The sequence below is a fragment of the Tursiops truncatus genome, chromosome 1 (genome assembly GCF_011762595.2).
Source record: "Tursiops truncatus isolate mTurTru1 chromosome 1, mTurTru1.mat.Y, whole genome shotgun sequence".
Taxonomy (NCBI): Eukaryota; Metazoa; Chordata; class Mammalia; order Artiodactyla; family Delphinidae; genus Tursiops; species Tursiops truncatus.
In genome coordinates, this window is record NC_047034.1 from 5862378 (window position 1) to 5882476 (window position 20099).

Consider the following 20099-nt stretch of genomic DNA (forward strand, 5'->3'; position numbering starts at 1 on the left):
AAAGCTCTAAGAATAATGCTCTGTAAATTTTAGATATTATCGGGTTTTGGACCTTTAACCTTCCAAAAGATAAAAAAAAAAAAAAAAAAAGTGAAAAGACAAAGAGAAAAACCTCAGGTCAGTTAATTTTCCTTTTTAGAAGCTCAGATCATGAATATGGCATTTATTCTCTAAATGAGACTACATGCTTTATCTTCATTCGTCCATGTTGCTCTTATTTATTCATTTTAGTTTCTATTTTGACAGCCAATTGACACACTATATCATGGTAAATATCTTTAGAGACATTGTTCTTTTAAGATATTTCTTTTTTTTTTTTTTTTTTTGTGGTATGCGGGCTTTTCACTGTTGTGGCCTCTCCCGCTGCGGAGCACAGGCTCCGGACACGCAGGCTCAGCAGCCATGGCTTACGGGCCCAGCCGCTCAGCGGCATGTGGGATCCTCCCGGACCGGGGCACGAACCCGTGTCCCCTGCATCGGCAGGCGGACTCTCAACCACTGCGCCACCAGGGAAGCCCAATAAAATTATACTTTTAACATTAAAAGTCGACAAAAGAAATTATGTTCTGATTGTTCTTTTGCTGATATTATTTCAGTCCAACTTATTACAAGTTACCTGTTGTACTTAAAGTACAATAATATTTGCTCTCAAAATGGAGATGAGGCCGTGTGGCTATATCTGTTCCTCCGAAGAGTAGATCTCATGAAACACCTGATGATACTGTAGTTTGCAAAGGCTTTGATTAGGTAAGCCTCGATACCGGTCCAGCAATGTAACCAAGAGGGCACATGTAGTTTTCACAGATAACTCTGAAATATAGCATTTTTAAGCATTTTTTAGGTCTTAACTGATAGGGTGACTAAGCCCCCTGGAAATTGACCTGAGGGCCCCTCAGGGAAGGCCCAGCAAGCCTGCAGGCAGACCCTCACTCCCTGGGAGGAGGGAGAGGGTCTAGCAAACCATCCATCAGCTTTAGGGAGTTAGAGCCGAGGAAAGGGGTAATCGCATCCGTCATTCTGGAGTTCAGAGTCAGGGCTCCCAGCTTCCTCTCTAAGACACCAAGCCAAGCGCTCAGGCAGATGGAGTAACAGTGCCCTCACTCCTGGACCCCGCAGATAATGCGAGATCAGCTGGAGATGCTGATTTGTTTCTGAGCCACGAGTCAGATGTTTCTGGCCAGCATATTTCAGTCAGTTCTAGTGCCTGAGTTCAAGGCATGGGTTCAGCTACTGGTAGGAATTTGAAGTGGCCATAACTGGGTTTGAAGACATATTGTATGGAGAGCAAAGCTGATTATCCCATGATGTGGCCGCCACAGCGAATCTCAAAATATTTGAGCCAGGACAGCTACCAGTGATCACGGACATCAGATCATCAGATCAGAGATCAGATCATCAAGCACAGCGACAATAAGAAGGTGTTTGCTGTGGTTTTATTTTGCCCGGTTTTTCGGGGGGGGGGGGGAGAAATCATGCGTGTGCATGGGTATGTGTGCACTTGCACACGTGTGTGTTTTTGAGGGAGAGGAGGTAAATGGAAAGAACGCTAATGCAAAACTCTGGGCAAGTGGGCAGTCTCAGGATCCTTCTAGAACAACGCCATCAATTGAGCCATGGCCTCAATTCATTACAATGAGTTGTTATTTCAGTTAAAATAGTTGCTCTTCTCAGAAGTTCATTGTAGCAGGATTTGGCATTTAAAGGCACATACTATGAGGACAGGGAACCATAGAAGATCAAAGAACTCAATTATGAACAATAAGCTCATCATAGGAAAATTTTGCCAATCCGGATATTCATCTTACAAATTTCTATTTCAATATTATCCATGAGGTAACTTCTTCCATCAGCTTTATGAATGTGTGGCAAGAAAATGCCTAATAAAAGCCAAATTACTGAATTTATTTTTCTTATGGTGCTAAAATGTTGGTTAAAATATTCTTTGGGAAAGAGGGTTTCATTTTTCTTGCACTGCACAGCACAGGTGATGTGGCATGGCCTGCTCTTATAATTGCGTGTAGTTTTATGCCTACAGCTAGGTATCACTCACTCATAAATATGTTGTTCTAAAAAATACCATATTGGATTGTTAGCGTAATGCAAATGTTTCTTTGAAATGCAGGTTGTTCTCCAGTCTCAGTATTATCACAGAGCTCACCCACCCAGCCAACATGAGATTCATGCAATTCAGAGCCAAAGACTGTTACTCCCTTGCTCTTTCCAAGCTCGAAAAGGTAAGAATTCACATCATGAAGTAAGTTGCATTTAACCTTTTGGGTTGAAAGACTAACTCTAAAATTTCTACATGTAGAGAGAAATGCCATGAAACAGTAAAAATAAAAATGCTGTTTTGAATTCCTATATGGGGGCTAAAATCTTAATTTATAATTTTTTAAAAGCATGGATTGATGGATTTGAACCATTTATATCACAAGTGAACATGATGGAGGTATCTCGTTCCATCTTCGGTAATCATAAATTGAAAGCATGATATATGAAAGAGTTAAACTCAACAGGAGTATATATACTCACTTATAATGTCCATTATTGATAATATCACGAGTACTATGTCAAGACATCTACATTTACATAGGAATTTGCAGTTTCATAAATCCTTAAAGTCCTAGAAAACTTGTAGGCTTTGTTGAAAGTCAGTTCCCAAAGAAGATAATATGAGACACAAGCTCACAATCTGAGACAAAGCCAAGTTTATTGCTTATGTAAAGGAGGCTGTCACCTTAAGAGAGCTTTTTTGTTTGTTTTTTTTCGGTTTATAAATATTTATTAAAATTGGAAGTTGTTTGCTCTTCTATCCCATGAGCATCCATCCACCTGCCTGTCACCTGTTAAGATGCATGACTGCTGTCATAAATGCCCTTGGAATCTTCAGGATAACAGAACATCTGCCTTTGCTTAAAACTCCTTGTTCTTTGCCTTCCTAGCCAACACCGCTCTTCACAACTTTATATAAAAGTTCTCCAAAATTTGTACACCAAGTGAGCCATCCATGAATAAAAACATATACCTGGGATCCAAAAAAAGTTGGCCTGGACATGTCAAAGACTCAAGTCCACCTAAGAAATAAGAGTGGTTTTATAATAGCCAAAGATGAATTTTCTCCCCACAAATCTAAAACATGCCTGCAATCAGATAGAGCTAATTAAGACTCAAGAGAGCTTTGTCAATGTCTTGGAGTGGGGAAAGGAAGGTCAAAGTTTATCAAGAGTTGGGAATTGTATTTAATGAGGCTCTTTTCATGTGGGGACTTACTAGGATTAGGAAGAGATAAGAATAACGCTAAGGAAGACAGTGGCGTTATTGCAAAGTCATGTTATGGGCACAGAAAGGTGTGGTTTTCTTCTCAGTATCCAGGCTGAGTGTGGGGATAAATGGATTTTGCATTCCAGGTGTACTTGATACTAGTGTACTGGGAGAGTTCGATGTAAGAGAAAAAAATAAGATCCAATCTTATATGTGAGAAAATGTGTTAAATCTATGCCATCTTTATTGTTTGTAATAATATTTATAAAATAGAGATAAGGATGGCTTACTTTTTTTTTTTTGCTTAGTTTTTTTCTTTCACTTCATTTTATTTTGATTACCTGTTACGTCGGGCACTGTCCTGATTCCTGGGTGACGTACTGTTGAGTGAGGTCACTTCTTGTCTGTGAGGTACTCACAGAGTGAGGTACTCTTGTCTGTTGGTTTCCATCTTCAACGCTGGTCACATACATTGTGTTGGTAGAGCCTTGCCACTGCCCCTTTACAGGCATAGTTACCTTGTTGCTAGGCACTGCTTCCAGATGAGGAAACAGAGTTTAAGACAGATTAAATAACTGTTGTGCCCAACACACAGTGAGGCCAAATACACTGAAAGGTCAGAGTTTGGAGCAGAGAAAGGTTTATTGAAGGCCAAGCAAGGAGAACGGGGCAACAAGTGCTCTAAAGACCTGAACTCTCTGATGGTTTTGGGGGAAGATATTTTATAGGCAAAATTTGGGGAGGGGGCTGCAGGGTGTGTTACCTTCCTCTGATTGGTTGGAGGTGGTATTCCAGGAATCTCAATCATCAACCTTCTCGTTCCAACCTGTCTGGGTCCACGAGTTTATGCTCTGTCTGAAGTTACCATCCTCCACCAGGGTGGGAGCCTTAGTTCCCACAGAACTCAGAGATATGTATGTAAATATTTTGTACGTCCCCCAAGGAGGAACCACGACCAGGCCCCATTGCTGTACTATCCTTTTCTTTTCTTTCCTTGCCTTTTTTCTTTTCTTTTCCTTTCTTTTGAAGTATACTTGATATGCAATACAGTGATTCACAATTTTTAAAGGTTATACAAACTAGTGAATATAACATAAAAAGAAGCAGACTTACAGATATAGAGAACAAGCTAGTGGTTGCCAGTGGGGAGAGGGAAGGAGGGAGGGGCTATATAGGGTTAGGGGATTAAGAGAAACTATAGGTATAAAATAAGCTATAAAGATATATGGATATCAGGGGGAATATAGCCAGTATTTTATAATAGCTATAAATGGAGCACACTTGCTTCTTTCTGCATTCCCTCACTCCCCTAATTAGTAAGTGAATCTGACCTTTGGAACTCAGGGAAGGTCTAGGAGACTGAAAAACAAAAGGCAGTATCCTGCTCAGTTTCATTGAGTGAGTGCAGTAAGAGAAACTTAAAGCCATTCTTGTTTAGAAAGCATCCCTTATGTCAAACTGCTTTAACAGCATGGAAAGGGTGGGAATCACAGCTGAATGGCTCAGAATCCAAAGGCAAACCCACGGATGGGAATCCAGTGGAACCCATGCTGGTCTGGTGTGGTACAGTCTCCTCCATGACAAGTGAGGGAGGCTCAGCCCATGATGAAGAAGACAGGCTCTACTACTTTGTAGGATTGGAGCCTGGATAAATCTATGACACGTTTGTAGCCTTGGGATTTGTCTCTGGAAAATAGTGGTAATAGCCAAATGATAGGGTCATTGCCAAGATCACACCACACAGTCTAGTCACAATATTTAGCCCAGTTTTGGCATATAATCAGTACTCAAATAACTAGCCCTAAACTCATAATTATAAATTACTATTGTCGACATCATCACTAATAAATATTCTATTGTGTGTATTCAGTTTTATTCCAGATCAGTTGATGTAGTAAGGTCATAATTGTGGAAGAGATTTTCATATTGGTAAATGTGTGTGTCTATATTATTGTGTATCTACTGCATGAGGGAAAAAGAAGAACAAAGTGAGATTTTTATCTCTTTGGGGGAATTAATTAAAAATAAAATCTTCAGGGCTTCTCTGGTGGCGCAGTGGTTGAGAGTCCGCCTGCCGATGCAGGGGACACGGGTTCGTGCCCCGGTCTGGGAAGATCCCTCATGCCGCGGAGCGGCTGGGCCCGTGAGCCATGGCCGCTGAGCCTGCGCGTCCGGAGCCTGTGCTCCGCAATGGGAGAGGCCACAGCAGTGAGAGGCCCGCGTACCGCAAAAAAAAATAAATAAAAATAAATAAATAAATAAAAATAAAATCTTCATCCAACCTAGAAGTCCTCTTCAGAAATGTAGAAAAGTTTTGTTTGAATAAGCATTAAACCAGACTGTGATACGCATCTCAGCAATCCACTAAAGACATTGCGAAGACAGAAAGACATCTTATCCTTTTATATAGCCAGGCAGATACAGTCATTTACATACATGATAACTGTCTTGATCCCAAGGAAAAATAAAATGTCTTCTAACTTTGCAGCAAGCAAAAAGTTACAACTTGGAGCCAGGCACCTAGCCTAAGCTCCCAAAGAGAGAGACAGGATACATTACTTCCACATTTCAAAAAGATAGTTCCAAGGCCCCCACCCCCGCAAGAAAGGCATTCCCGGGATACAAAGCTAGCTAGAAGTTATTCAGACTTTGTATCCATCTCAAAGAGACATGGAAAGGATTTACAATTCCAAGTTATTTTTAAGGAAACTCTCTAGGAAAAAGAAGTGGGAGAGGGGAGTTTTCTTCCTTTTTTGGCATCAGGGAAATTCATTTTTTTTAGACTTATATTTACCCTTGCATCTTCTAGATATTTCCCAAGAAGAATACAAAAAAATCAATACATTACCTAATTATTAGGAACAGAGGAGTTAGGAGAAGTGGAATTGAAACCAATGGTTTGAATGCTGTAAAACCATGGAAAATCCTTTTTTAATTTACTTATTATCATTTTTAGCCATTGAAATAGGATCGTCACATAGAAATGTTTTAGACTGTTGTGCTATTGTGGGTTGAATTATGTCCCTCTCCCCACCAAAAAAGATGTGTTGGTGTCCTAACCTCCACTACCTCAGAAGGTGACATTATTTGAAGATAGAGTTTTTACAGAGATAAGCAAGTTAAAGAAAGCCATTGGGGTAGACCCCAATCCAAAATGACTGGCATCCTTATAAAAAGGGTAAAGTTGGACACAGAGACAGACACACTTAAAGGGAAGACAGCCATCCACAAGCCAAGGAGAGAGGCCTGGAAGAGACCCTTCACTTACCGTCCTCAGAAGGAACCAAAAAGTACCAACACCTTGATTTCAGACTTTGAGCATGCAGAACCGAGAGGCAATAAATTTCTGTTGTTTAAGCCACTCAGTTTATGATACTTCCTTATGGCAGCCCTGGCAATCTCACACACATGCCATCAGTGATAATGGTAACTGTTCATTTCTAATCAGTGCTTCTTATCACTTATACGTATACAGCTAGTTTACTGTTTAAAGTAATTATCTTCCTATATTTGTATTCTAAGCACAGGGAGGTAGTTTTAGTATTAGGAAACTGATCTTTGTTTCCAATATTCAAATACATTCCCAATAATATTTTCTAGAGTTACTGTTGGCTGAGGAAGTGGTGGATTTTTATTCTTCTGAACGCAATTATGAATATCGTTTTATTCTACCTATAATTAGATGCACCTGCACCTTCACGGATGGGGCCTTCACCTTTAGAAACACAATCAAGGTTTTGAATTTAAAACAGACACCAGCTTGGCTGCTTAAGACACTTTTTTTTGTCATGAAGTGGTTGTCATTCAAATTGAAGAAGTGATAGGATTTGCAAGAATGAGTATGGAAGGTTAGCCTGCATTCATCCTGGTAGCTGATGTGTTCTTGGTAGACCTTGCATTCTTGTAGATATGTCGTTGCCATTGCTAATAGAAGGAATACTCTTCAAGGTTTCTCTGGAAGCGACAACTCACTGAAGAATATCCACAATAATAACTTCCTAATGGACCAGACCATCATGCTTTAGTTTGTATTTTTTTCATCTGATCATTCTTTCATCGTTGCTGAGTCGTTTTATTTTCTATTACATTATCTTTCTTGTCTTGGATATTGACATTACCTTACTGCTACTGTTTACTCAAAAGTAGAGTCGTCCCTCGGTATCCATGGGGGATTGGTTTCAGGACCCCTCCCTTCTCACCCCCCCCCACCCCAGCAGGGACCAAAATCTGAGGATGCTCAAGTCCCTTATATAAAAGGGTGGTGTAGTGTCTGCGTATCACTTACGCATATCCTACTGTGTACTTTCAATCATCTCTAGATTACTTATAATACCTAATACAATGTAAGTTCTATGTAAATAGTTGCCAGTAGGGGGCAAATTCAGGTTTTGCTTTTAGGAACTTTCTGGAATTTTTTTTCTCCAGTATTTTCAGTCTGTGGTTGGTGGAATTGGCAGGTGTGGAACCTGCAGATACAGAGGACCAACTGTACTTCCCATGTTCAGTCATTGGTCATTGGGTCATTGACACTCCTCCTAAAAATCTGATGTAGTGGGCAGCTGAAACGCAGTATGAGAGCTAAGCAGAGATGGGAAATGTGACGGGTAACAAGGAACCCGAAGAGAGGAAAACAACAATAGAAAAAAAAGAGAAATTTTTTGTCTCCTCTCCCTCTAAAGATTTATTTCATTTCTCTTATTTTGATGCATTTCATAAAAATGAATTTTATTCATGCTTATGCTACAATTTGCTTCAAGACTGCTTTTTAAAAATTGCTTTTGAACCTTCTCCTGTGATGATTATAATTACACTTTAGCAATCATATGGTAATTACACATTGATGTAAGAAGCAAGGTAATGAAAAAGTGAGATGAATAATAGGGTATAATAAAAAATAATAATTGGTCTCTGTCTGTAGTTCCTGACACAGCACTTCAAAAACTCTTGGAATTTCCTAAGTGATAGGAGTGTCTTCTGTTATTCATACCTTTCAACCATGCCTGATTTTATGTTAACAAGGCAACTCATGGAGGGGCCTTGAAGATTGAAACTTTCAGTACCTCCTCACCTCCCTGCTTCCAGGGAGGGGAAAGGGGCTGGAGATTGGGTTTAATCATGTGGTTAATGAGTTAATTAATCATGCCTACATCATGAAACTTTGATACAACTCTGAAGAATGAGGCTTGAGAGCTTCCTGATTGGTGAACATATTGATGTACCAGGAGGGTGGTGCCCTCAGACTCCATGGAGACAGAAGCTGCTGTGCTCAGGACCCTCCCAGACTTGCCCTGTGTGCCTTTTCATCTGTTGTTCATTTGCATTCTTTATATTAAGATGATAATCATTAAGTATAGCACTTTCACATGTTCTGTGACCATTCTGGAAAATTATTGAAACTGAGGCTGTTATGGGAAGCCCCAGATTTGTAGCTGGATGGAGAAGAAGTGCTGTTGGTTTGGAGACACCAAGGACTTGGAGATGGTGGCTGAAATGAGAGCAGTCTTGGGGGTCTGAGCCAACTCTGAGTAGTGAGCGTCAGGATTGAATTGTAGGACACCCTGTTGGTGTTAGAGAATGAGTGTCAGAATAGAAACAGTCATGTCTATAAATCATATATTGCTATGTAGTCAGCGGTAGAGCAAAATAATACACATTGGAGATATATTCTGGGAGAAATAGGCAAGAATATCATTTACTTTTTAACATATTCACCGTCTTAAAGCCAGAAGGCAAAATTTTACATATTCTCAATTTAAATTCAAGCCACTAAATATTCTCTGAGCACCTACTGTGAGCCATATGCCTTCCTTAATGCTAGAAGTTATGAAATTGAATAAAACACATAGAATTTGTAATTTGACGGGAGACAGATATATCGGAACAAACAAAAACACATTGCCGTATTCTTTTTTTTTCTGTCCAAACAACTTGGACTACTTTTTATTCATAATCTAAGTGCTATCGTGGCTGAGGGAGGGTTTGGTGCTATCTTCCAGATTCATTAGGAAAATTTCTTATCCAATTTTTAAGAAAATATTTACCTTCCCCCATATGGGTCCAGGAAGAATTTGAGAATGCTAATTAGTTTCTATTGCTTTTAAATGTAGTAAAGCACAGCCTGATCTACTCTAGAGGAGTGATGATATGTAATTTATATATGGATAACTATTTTAATGTACAAATGTATCTATTAAGAATGTGCATAGTGAAGTCCAGTGGTTAGCACTCGGCACTTTCACTGATGGGGCCTGGGTTCAGTACCTGGCCCAGGAAGTAAGATCCTGCAAGCTGCGCAGCACAGCCAAAAAAAAAAAGAAAAAGAAAAAAAGAAGAGTGTGCATAGTATTATGATTTCACACAATAGTTTCAAAGTTGTCACAGGCTGAATGTTTATGCCCCCCACACACACCAAAATTCACATGTTTAATCCTTCAACATCCTTTCTTTCTTTATTTCTGAACCCACAAGTCTTTCAGAAGCTTCCACTTTTCCAAATTTCTCAATTCTCAGGAGCATCAGGGCCTTCACGGGAGAACAGGGTGCAGGAAGCCATTTGTGTGTATTGTTTGTAAAACACATATTTCTAACATATAAGTGGCGTGGTTGAAGTCCAGTTTTGCCCATCACTCCTAGTGTATGGCTATTGTCTCAGTATAATTACTAGGAGCTCCTGTCAAGATGTCCTGATTTGGATGGTTAACTACATAATCACCCTATTTATAAGGCAAGGACCACTTGTATTTTAGTGTAGGAGGATAATAACATTGCTTAGAAGACCCTGCATTCCTCTCTAAGATAAGGAAGAGGGTCCCGCACACCCCAAACTCCTTCAGCATGAACTTGCCTTGGGTTGACTCAAGGGTTTTTTGGGACGTGGGTCTGAGTTAGCCTTGAGTCCTCATAAACAAGGTGGACTCCCTGAGTGTCCATCAAATGCACCCCCTCTAAGCTGCCACTTAGACTGGAACAGATGTGCGTGTGCGTGTGTGTGTGTGTGTGTGTGTGTTTGTGTATGTGCATGTGTGCATGGGTGTAGTGGGAACCTACTCTTTCCAGTAAGAAGAAAAGTGGACATGCAGAGAGAAATGCTCTTTATTACTAGAATCGCCTCCTCTTTCTGTTGGCAATATAAAGAGAGGAAAAATGAAAGAAAGAGAAAGAGAGATTGATTTAAAGCCACCGATGGCCCAGGGTCCTCTCTCTCCTCAGTTCCTCAGTTCCCAAGCACACACTCCAGTGAGAGGCTCTGATAGGAAACCTGTTCTGGAAGAGCCAGCGCATCTCAGAGCTGCTGTGCAGAGCCCCTGTGATGGGGTACCTTCTGTAGAGACGAGTCTCTTTCTGGGGAAGGCTCTGTAAACAGGATACATAAAACCCTAGCAACTCATTGAAGGCTTTGGTATTTTAATATAAGGATTTTCTGTATTTGCATTCGAAAGGCCACTCCCTGGGCAAGCAGTTTTGTGAGAGGAAAGGCACAGTTAGTTTGCCCAGGACCTGAGAATTTGGAAATAGGATTTGAGGGTTGTTGGTGAACTAGGGTAGGGACAGGGAGAAAGAGGGAGGAAAAGAGGGAAAAAAAAGAAGACGTTATGTCAAACAGTGTAAAGAAGGTCAAGTAGGATGAATGGTGAGAAAAGCCAATCGCTGAGAAAATACGGATAGAAACCATTAATTTATGCCAATAAAATTCTTGACTTTTCTTCACCTCCCACACCATTCTGCTAAGTCCAACAATTTTATCATCTATTCCATATGGTACTGGATGGACACAGTTTAAAAAAAACACAGTTTCTGCCAGAAACAGATCCCTTCTTCCAACAAAAGCATATGTTCATGATAACAAACCAAATGAAAGAAATAGGTAAGACCAAGGGTATTAAAGTGTCTGGGGTCTTTTAATACTGATTTGGATTTCTCAGATTTCTTTTAGGTATTTTTAGATAAGTGGTTGTTAGGAAAACACAAAATCATCATGGAAGCTTCAGTTGAATCTAGAATTCTACTAAGGAAGCAAATACGATATGTCTGACAAAAAGGTATTATATATTTATACTAGAAGCAATCATAGAAATATTTACTATTGTATTTTATAAAACACAATAGTCAAAAGAAATACTAAAGTCAGAGAAATTTATATAACACAAACATTGCAGTTTTTCCATCTTCAAACCTAAAGAACCAAAGTGAAAAGAAAGGGTATTGAGTAAACCGCAAAGGGTTTCCTTCCTCCCTCTTAATATAAATGTTATAAACTTTATGCAACAAACTTTCCCTAGATGTAGGCAACTACTATAAGTGGAAAGGATTTATTCATTTGTTCAATAAAATTTCATTGACTGTATGCCAGGCATTGTGTTAGGCATTGTCCTGGGACTCACTGAGCTACCTCAGACCAACAGAAAACTAATAAAAAAATAAACAAGGAATTATAGATTTCAGAAGAGCTCTGAAAGTCATAACAGGGTTATATTCAAAAGTAACTGGGGAACGCCTACTTTAAATAAGGTGATAAAGTAAGGTCTCTTTGGGGAGGTGATATTTGAGCTATAATGATAACGCCAGACTAGTCCAGTCAAAACTTGGAAGTATCAGTACAGGAAGAAAGCAAGCAATATCAAGTCCACAATGTGATGCATCACTTGATGTGTTTGAAGAATTACTAGTAATAGAAGACAGTAAGTGCTTACTATACATAATACTTTTAGATGTTTTATCTTGTTTATTTATTAGAATGACAATGCAATGTCATCACCAATATGAACCCCATTTCACAGGTGATGAAACAGAGGAAGAAGGAGCTTAAGTAACTTGTACGAGATCGTCCAACCAGAAGTGGCAATACTTGACTGGTCACCTTGTCTGTCTGTAGAATCCAAGCTCCAAACCACTGTGTGTTATACTGTCTGTTGGATCCATATTTTTAGCAATTGGACTTCTCTACTAACCTTGAAACTCAAGTCCAAATTAACTTATAGTCTTCTCTTCTTCCACCTTTCCTTTTTTTACAGAAGGGCACACTTATCCACCCAGTTATCCAGAAAGTGGGATATCATCCTCATCTTCTCTCTACTACCCAATTCAGTCAAAAATCCCCTCAAATTTAATGTCTGATGTCTAAATATATTTGAAGAAGATCTGTTTCTGTAAACCTTCATTTCTCACTAGAATTGCTGCCTTAACACCCTCGTTTAACTTGCTTGGTCTCCCCATGCCACCTCCCCATTTCCAGTCCATTTTCCATATTGTCACCAGAATGACCATTCTAGAAATGTGGCCATATCACTCCTCCTCTTAAAAAATATGTAAGTTTTTTCTCATTACACTTAAGATACAATTCAAAATTGTTAACATAATTTCAAAATGGGTTCATCGTATGTCCTGTTTTTCCTGGAACTGTCCCAATTTTCACCCTTGTTTTTCAGTGTAATTCTTGATAACATCCTTTTTCCTCTCAAGTGTCCTGGAACTTTAACATCTAATTCCTGGCTTCTGTTCCAGTCTCACCTCTGACCTCTCCATCTAGCCCGTACACTCACACTCAATGCTGTATTCAAACAGAATTGCTTATAGCTCCTCAAGTCTTTTAAGCTTTATTCCCATCCAGCTTCTAGCATATGCTGAACCTTTTGTTTATAACTTTCTGCTTAACACCTGCCCTTCCCAAATTTACTGGCTAATTTCTACTCATATTTGCATCTCCACTTAGACATCACTTCTAATTCAGTCTCTCGACTTTTCCACCAGAAGACTACGGTAGACGCCCTTCCTACGTGCTACCCAAGCATCTACCCCTGTTTTGCTGCATGTTCTCACCCTGGTGTCTTCCCTGTTTGTTTTTGGTATCACTCACAGTTTGTGAGTTCTTGTAGGCAAGGAAGGTATCTATATTTGTTTACTAGTGCCTGGTCCATATTCAATGCATAATAATTCTATATTAACAGAATTTATGAGTTCTAACAGGAATTCTGTATGCCTAGCACTAAGGATAATGCCCTATGTAGAGTAGACTTGTCAACACGTATTTGTTATTTGTTAACTGACTAATTTAGTAAATAAATGAATGAGTTAGTGTTTGATTGGAACCTTTAATAATGAATGATTTATAAAATGATACTTATCGATAGGATTCAGATGTGTGGAAAAAGGAAGTGAGTACCTTTCCTTCAGTGTAAGCCCTGAAGGTAAAAGAATATTTCTGTATTTGGAAAATACAGTGTATGAACTGGAAAATGTAACTGAACCAAATTTTTTTTCATTAAATGTGCTATGTAATGTAATTTAACTGAAGCATCTATGTAAATGTAGGTATATAATAAAAGAGAACATTTGAAATATTGGTTAAACCTTTATTAAAATTAGAGAACAACCCACTGGATTTAGGCAATGTATCTTCTCCATCAGTAAATCATTGAGCAGGGATAATGTGAGTGAAAGGAACCGCTATATGCCAAGGATCACCCTGCCTCTGATCCACTGAGCTTACCACAGACTCAAGTTTTTGTCAGGAAATTCTTAGGACAAGCTCTTTTCATGAGGATATGTTGCTTTTTCACAGAAATCTTGCCTTTGAGTTCTCCAGGCATGTATTCCGCAAGAAAGTCTGAATCTTAGAGTAAACTGATTTTAGATTTATGAACAAAAATTTACACTATTGCAATTGTTTGTATACGAATTGGCAGCATCGTGTTGGATGACTGGGTGTTACAAAAGACTAGAGGTTGGCAAATTAATAGTCAGTTTAAGCCCCAGCAAGTACTGTAGCAGTAGGATGCAGAGAGGGAATAATTCTAAGATAATTCTAAGGATAAATGCTGGAGTTTGGAAATTTAATGGATGGACTGGGGAGAGGGATGTGGAGATGGTGGTCAGAGATTCTCTGATTGACTAGTCAGTACCTTTGATTAACTAGTTAGGCGATTATTCAGCATGATGAGAAATTCATTTTAGTAAAGCATGAGATTATGTTTACAGAAAGATATTCATGATCAAAGTTCATATGGTATTGTATAGACATGCTTTGTAGTGAACTATAGTAGCAGTAATTTCTGTACATGACCAAGGGTTTATTGCAGCATTTCTTTTCCTGCTCTCTTTTTTTTAAGGGTAGTATTAACCAATGACAGGAGTAGAAAAGTCAACATACAGATGTTAGAAGGAGAACTTACAGGACACAGATTTGTGATGCTTTGAATGCAGCACTTTTGGATGTGATTCTAAAAGCTTTTACTGAGCGTTGTCAAATGTGTAAGCTTCACAGGGATGGACAGCATATTTATAAATGCCCTTCTATGAGTGCTACCATAGATGTGAAATTCTTGACCTTAATAACGTCTTTGAAAATGTTAAATTGAGAATTCGTTAACTTACGTTTTAAGAATTGGCGTATTGTATTACTGCAAGAGATTTGATTTTCAGCACAGTGCAACCTTCTTTCAAATGCATATGTCTTTTTTTCTAATTCCATTTTGTTTTAAAACACATTTTAAATGTAGTTTTCTCATTTAGTAAAAGTTGTCTAATTGGAAAAAAAAAAACTATTCAGGCTGATAGCTGTAACTGAACTTTGGGAAAGATGTGAACGCTAATGTATGGGTTTAGAAGTCCTAAGATGAGATATTTAAAGCCAAAAACTAGACGGTTTCACACTGAGAGCAGAGGAGAGGCCGGAGTTGGAATCATGTTCTAGTCACTAAATTATGGCTTTTCTCAGTCTTCCTCCGACTTGATTTTTGAACAGTATTTGAGACCACATCTTCCTCTACAGCTGGAACGTGCTCAGTGTGTCCGGCTCCTCGGATCTCCGTCTGTGCAGCCACTGCGCACTCCCTGCCTCCCACCCACCCCAGCCCCACGTATGATCACCTTGGGAACATTCTCCTGTGCCTCTCCATCGCCACCACCCGACCACCACGACTCTCTGAGTCTAACCATGAACAAATTAATTCCCTATCTAGTTGTACTGCAGCTAAGTCTGCATCAAAGAAAAAAAAAAAAAAGAACAAAACTTGATTTAAAAATTTTAAGGGATGAGAAAACATGCAAAAGCATAAAATCGTGCTTTGCCATGTGTCCCAAGCCCCTTGTTAGCTAGAGGAGTGAACAATGAACAGAGATGATGGTCCTTGGCTTAGAAGATCCCAGGCAGGTAACAGAGATCCATCGCCAAGTTCTGGGAAAGAAGACCCTGAATGAGCCGTGTGCAGAGCCCAGCAGGCTTGCTGTTTCCCACCTGACCTCGTGACAGATGCTGGACTTCAGATTCTTAGGGTCTCGGCACTTTATTTTGGCTACTTGCTTTAACATGGGCTGAAGATCTGTGGTTTTGGCAGTACACCTTAAGAACCAGATGTGGCCCCCAATTCACAGGAAAGCCTGCCTATCCCTGCAAGAAGACAGCTCATTCCAGGCATCTCCTAACCACCGAGGCGGTTAAATGAAGCATTTTTGACACCAAGCCTAGTAAATCAGAGACCGCGTTGTGATGTAATGGACACGGACACCAAGGGGGCACCACTTGCGCATCCCTCCTTCTGTCTACATCTCAAGTGAGGATGTCCTTATAGTCTGGATGGGCCTAGATGTGGTGGAATAACTCCTGTTTCTCCCTGAAAGGTTTGATTCTGAGCACCAGCCTCATCTGTCTGTCCAGGGGAAGCCCAGGGGTCAAGTCTCTCTAGTACCATCATGACAGCAAGCAGCAGCAGTGGCCCCCGTCCTCTCCAAGACCCCTTCCTTCAGCAATGCTCCCTCCCCTCCATTCTTAAAAAGGGGGACCCAGAGACGTCCCGTCCCTTGAGATCTCCCAAATCTGCTACATTAGAAACAGGGGCTTCCTCCCATTGCCTCTGAGAGCGAGGGGTGATTTTTTTATTGGCTTGGCTGTGTCTTGTATTTCTTGTTAAATGGAAGTTGGCAGCAAAAGAAACGAACATTTTTGGGGTTACCACTTAAGTACAAGGTTAAGAAATTCCTTCCAATCTTACACAAACATCTGGTCATAGGCCTTCATTTATTAGGAGGCACTAATAGCAACAGAATTTTTCAAAAGAAACCCTCATCCACCGTAATACACACGCAAACACACACAACTTTTTTGTCACTTACAGAAGCTTAGCTGCAGATTGGTATGGTTGGCACAACTTTAAAGGCAGATGGGTAAATTAAAACTCGAATGACAGAAAGCTAGGAACCACTGGTTGTGATCGCACTTACTTGCCTATGTTTTTTGTCCTCACATATGAGAATATTCAAAAGCAGATATTCTAGATGTTAGGATACATTATGTGGCTTTAGGTTTTTTTTATATTTGATGAAATAATGTTATTATGTGTGTTCCTTTTATTAATGTCACTTCAAATCCTGTTCAGAAATAGGTACTAAGAGTAAATAAATGTTTAATGTATGAAAGGATTAAGCTTTCTTTACTACTGGGTATTTTAACCAGGAAAACTTGGTTATGAAAAGTAAAGGGACATTAAAAATACAATTAAAAGTGAAGTCATGACACATTCATAGCTAAGAACCACGTGATAAAAATGGCTTTCTTCACATATGTTAGGAAAATTTAAGTAAATAGAAAAGCATAAAATAGAGAATGCTCACAAATTTTTCTTTTTCAAATTTCTGAACAGAAAGAAAGAGAGCGAGGTTCTAATTTGGCCTTTATGTTCCGACTGCCTTTTGCTGCCGGGAGGGTGTTCAGTATCAGCATGTTGGACACGCTTCTTTACCAGGTATGCAGCGTTTCTTGTTTCTCTCTAAAATGTTTATTTTCTATTTTCTTTAGATTCTATCAAACGCATAATACAACTAGTGTTTCTCTTGGAGCCGTTAACTTAAAATTGGCTCTGGAAGTAATCCAATATTTTACTTCATGTATTTAATGACATAAATGTGCCTATGAAACACACTGTAAGAAAAAATTATTTCTCAGAATAATCTATGAAGTGATATCAGGCATTCTATGACACCAGTGTCCTACAATGTTTAATGTGACATTTTAATACATTTTGCATATTCCTCTAAGCACATTACTAGACAATAAAAGCTAAGAAAGAATTACTAGGTTAAAAAAAAGACAACTTTCTTTCTAATACATATTTTTTTAGTAAGTAATAGCAAATGATGTCAATAAACTGATAAACCAAGGACATTTTAAACATCTGCTAATTATTGCCTACTTCAGAAAAACATAAGGAAGATTTTACAACCACTAAGAACCATTCGGTTTGTTCCTGAATGCCAGTTTTACATTGTCATTTTATCATTCTTAACTTTAGCTAAGAAGTTCATAGAGATTTTATTTTACACTAATATATTTTAATCTTTTTTTAACTCTGTCAGAAACTGAACAAAAGCAATATTTCGTATTCTCTGAGTCAAGTAATCAGATACTTTTAAAATATATCCATTAAGAGAAAAAAGATATTCATAAGGCTTTAAGTTATTTGATAACTTTAATCTCAAATTAAGCATTCAAGCATTGTGTTGTCTTTTTTGATCATGTATTTTATGTACCCTCATCCTCCATGCTTGAAGGAATAAACTAATCCAAAGAGGGTTAAGGCTTTTCTACTGGCCTCTGGGCTAATTATGCCTATGACTATGTCTCTGGCCGTGTTTCAAACCATCTGCTTATGCCAGATGAGTGCGGGAACAATACAGCAAAGAACCATAAACACTCCTGTTCTCCCGAAAGTTTCCAGACACATTATCTGGGTACTCCGGAAGCCAGGCTTCTACTCCAGACCCCATTGCCAGGCACACGTAATTCTGATCTCTCAAAGAGGGGGTTCAAGGGAGGGATTGTTTGAAGAGCAGTGTTGCCTCTGAGGGGATTTATATCCATAGCAGTCAAATGCTTGCTGTCATTATGCACCAGTGGTTTTCAGATAATTTAGCCACAGTACCTTATGTTTAAACGAAATCTCATGAGAAAGTCTTTGATATATAAGCTAAGTAGAAGGAAAACCACTCTGTAGAATTGGAGTGCAGTAGTTATTACTTTCCTTTCATTTTTGTTTCACTTTTTTTGTTACACATAGAAATACAGGAAATTGTGTTTTTTCCAAAGCTAGCAGCTGCAGAAAGAATGAACTAGAACAATAATTTTCAAAGTAGTAATTGCCCATTTACCTTCTGATGTCAAATGAGATATTTTAATGGTAGGTTTTTCAGACAGGTAAAGAGTATTTATTTACAGGTTAAAAAGAGATTAGAAATTTAAAATATTTTATTCTCTAAAATTATATAACATGCATTCTTCTATTCTTAAAATATACAATCTAATTCTTTTGGTTAATGATTTAAACCCATCTTCTTAAAGATAAATGCTTATATATTCAAGAACTATTATAGATGACTACAATTTTATAGTGATTTACTATTAATGTAATTCTATTCTAGACCTCATTTTATTTGCTTCCCCAAGGAAAACTATAACATAAGCAGTATTATCAATCATAATATATGGATGAGACAAGGGCTCAGGAAGGTCAACTGTCCAGTGTTTAGTGGGAATACTCATCTTCAAGCCATGCATACCTCATTAGATTAATCCCGACCCTTTTCCTGTGGTAAATGACTCTGCATTTGTATAATGCTTGAGTTTGTTTGCTTGTTTCGTTGGTTTTTATTATATCCCACTTGAAACACAGATCGCTTTCATATTTTTAATCATTTTTATTAATTCTCATCTGTGTAGATCAGGAAAACCAATTATTAAAAAAGTTATTACCTAAAATAACATTAAATAGATATTAAAAAAATCTTCTATGAAAAATGTTCTATGATTGTATCACATAAGACATAATGCATGGATTTGGTGATATTAAATGGGGCTATCCACATTTTTGGCTCACATCTAACTCTAGTCTATGCCCTGATGAAGTTACAGGACAGATGACCTCTGGACAAAGAATGTGTTGATGAAGAATACAGTAAACATTAGCTATATTACCACATCTGGCTCTAAAATAATTTCAAATAGTCATTTGCCAAATCTTCAGTTTAATTTCTCTTCCATGAGTGCTTTCTGTTTTTTATTTTGGAAATAAAAGTTTTAAGTGCCCAAGAATTTGTTTAAAATTTTTCTTTAGCACACACTGAGTTACAAATGAAATTGAATGATGCTAACAGGGGTGTGTGTCACAGCTCCTCTTGGTGGCCCCAATATGTCATGTCCTAATTACTAGGAAGTTAATACGCCTTGAAAACCAAAGAGCCATTTAAATAAATGGCCTGAAAAAAATGGAATAGATGTGTTTCCTTATGTTCTTTTTTAGATGGGTTTTTTTTTTGAAACTAGCTCTTGGTAAAAGAAATTAGCAATCAACAAAGTAGTCTAGATGATTTATTTAAAAGGTGTTATAGGGCTTCCCTGGTGGCGCAGTGGTTGAGTCCGCCTGCCGATGCAGGGGACACGGGTTCGTCCTCCGGTCCGGGGGGATCCCACATGCCTCGGAGCGGCTGGGCCCGTGAGCCATGGCCGTTGAGCCTGCGCGTCCGGAGCCTGTACTCTGCAACGGGAGAGGCCACAGCAGTGGGAGGCCCGCGTACGGCAAAAAAAAAAAAAAAAAAAAAAAGGTATTATAACTTTTAAAGTCTTTGCTATACAAAATAACTAGATGATTTATTGTTATTATTTTTTTATTGAAGTATAGTTGATTTACAATGTTGGGCTAATGTCTGCTGTATAGCAAAGTGACTCAGTTATAAACATATATACATTCTTTTTTCTAATATTCTTTTCCATTATGGTTTATCCCAGGAGATTGGGTATAGTTCCCTGTGCTATACAGTAGGACCTTGTTGTTTATTCATTTTAAATGTAATAG

The 20099-nt window shown here is 38.6% G+C and overlaps 1 protein-coding gene across 4 annotated transcripts in view; it reads left to right on the forward strand.

Annotated features, from left to right (window-relative positions):
* KCNT2 (potassium sodium-activated channel subfamily T member 2) overlaps positions 1 to 20099 on the forward strand; it is a 372171-nt gene that overhangs the window by 299549 nt on the left and 52523 nt on the right. For all 4 annotated transcript variants that reach the window (XM_073800193.1, XM_073800198.1, XM_073800201.1 and 1 more), the window contains 2 exons: positions 2123 to 2234; positions 16896 to 16997. In XM_073800193.1, the coding sequence (XP_073656294.1) occupies positions 2123 to 2234; positions 16896 to 16997 (214 nt within the window). The remainder of the gene's footprint in view (positions 1 to 2122; positions 2235 to 16895; positions 16998 to 20099) is intronic.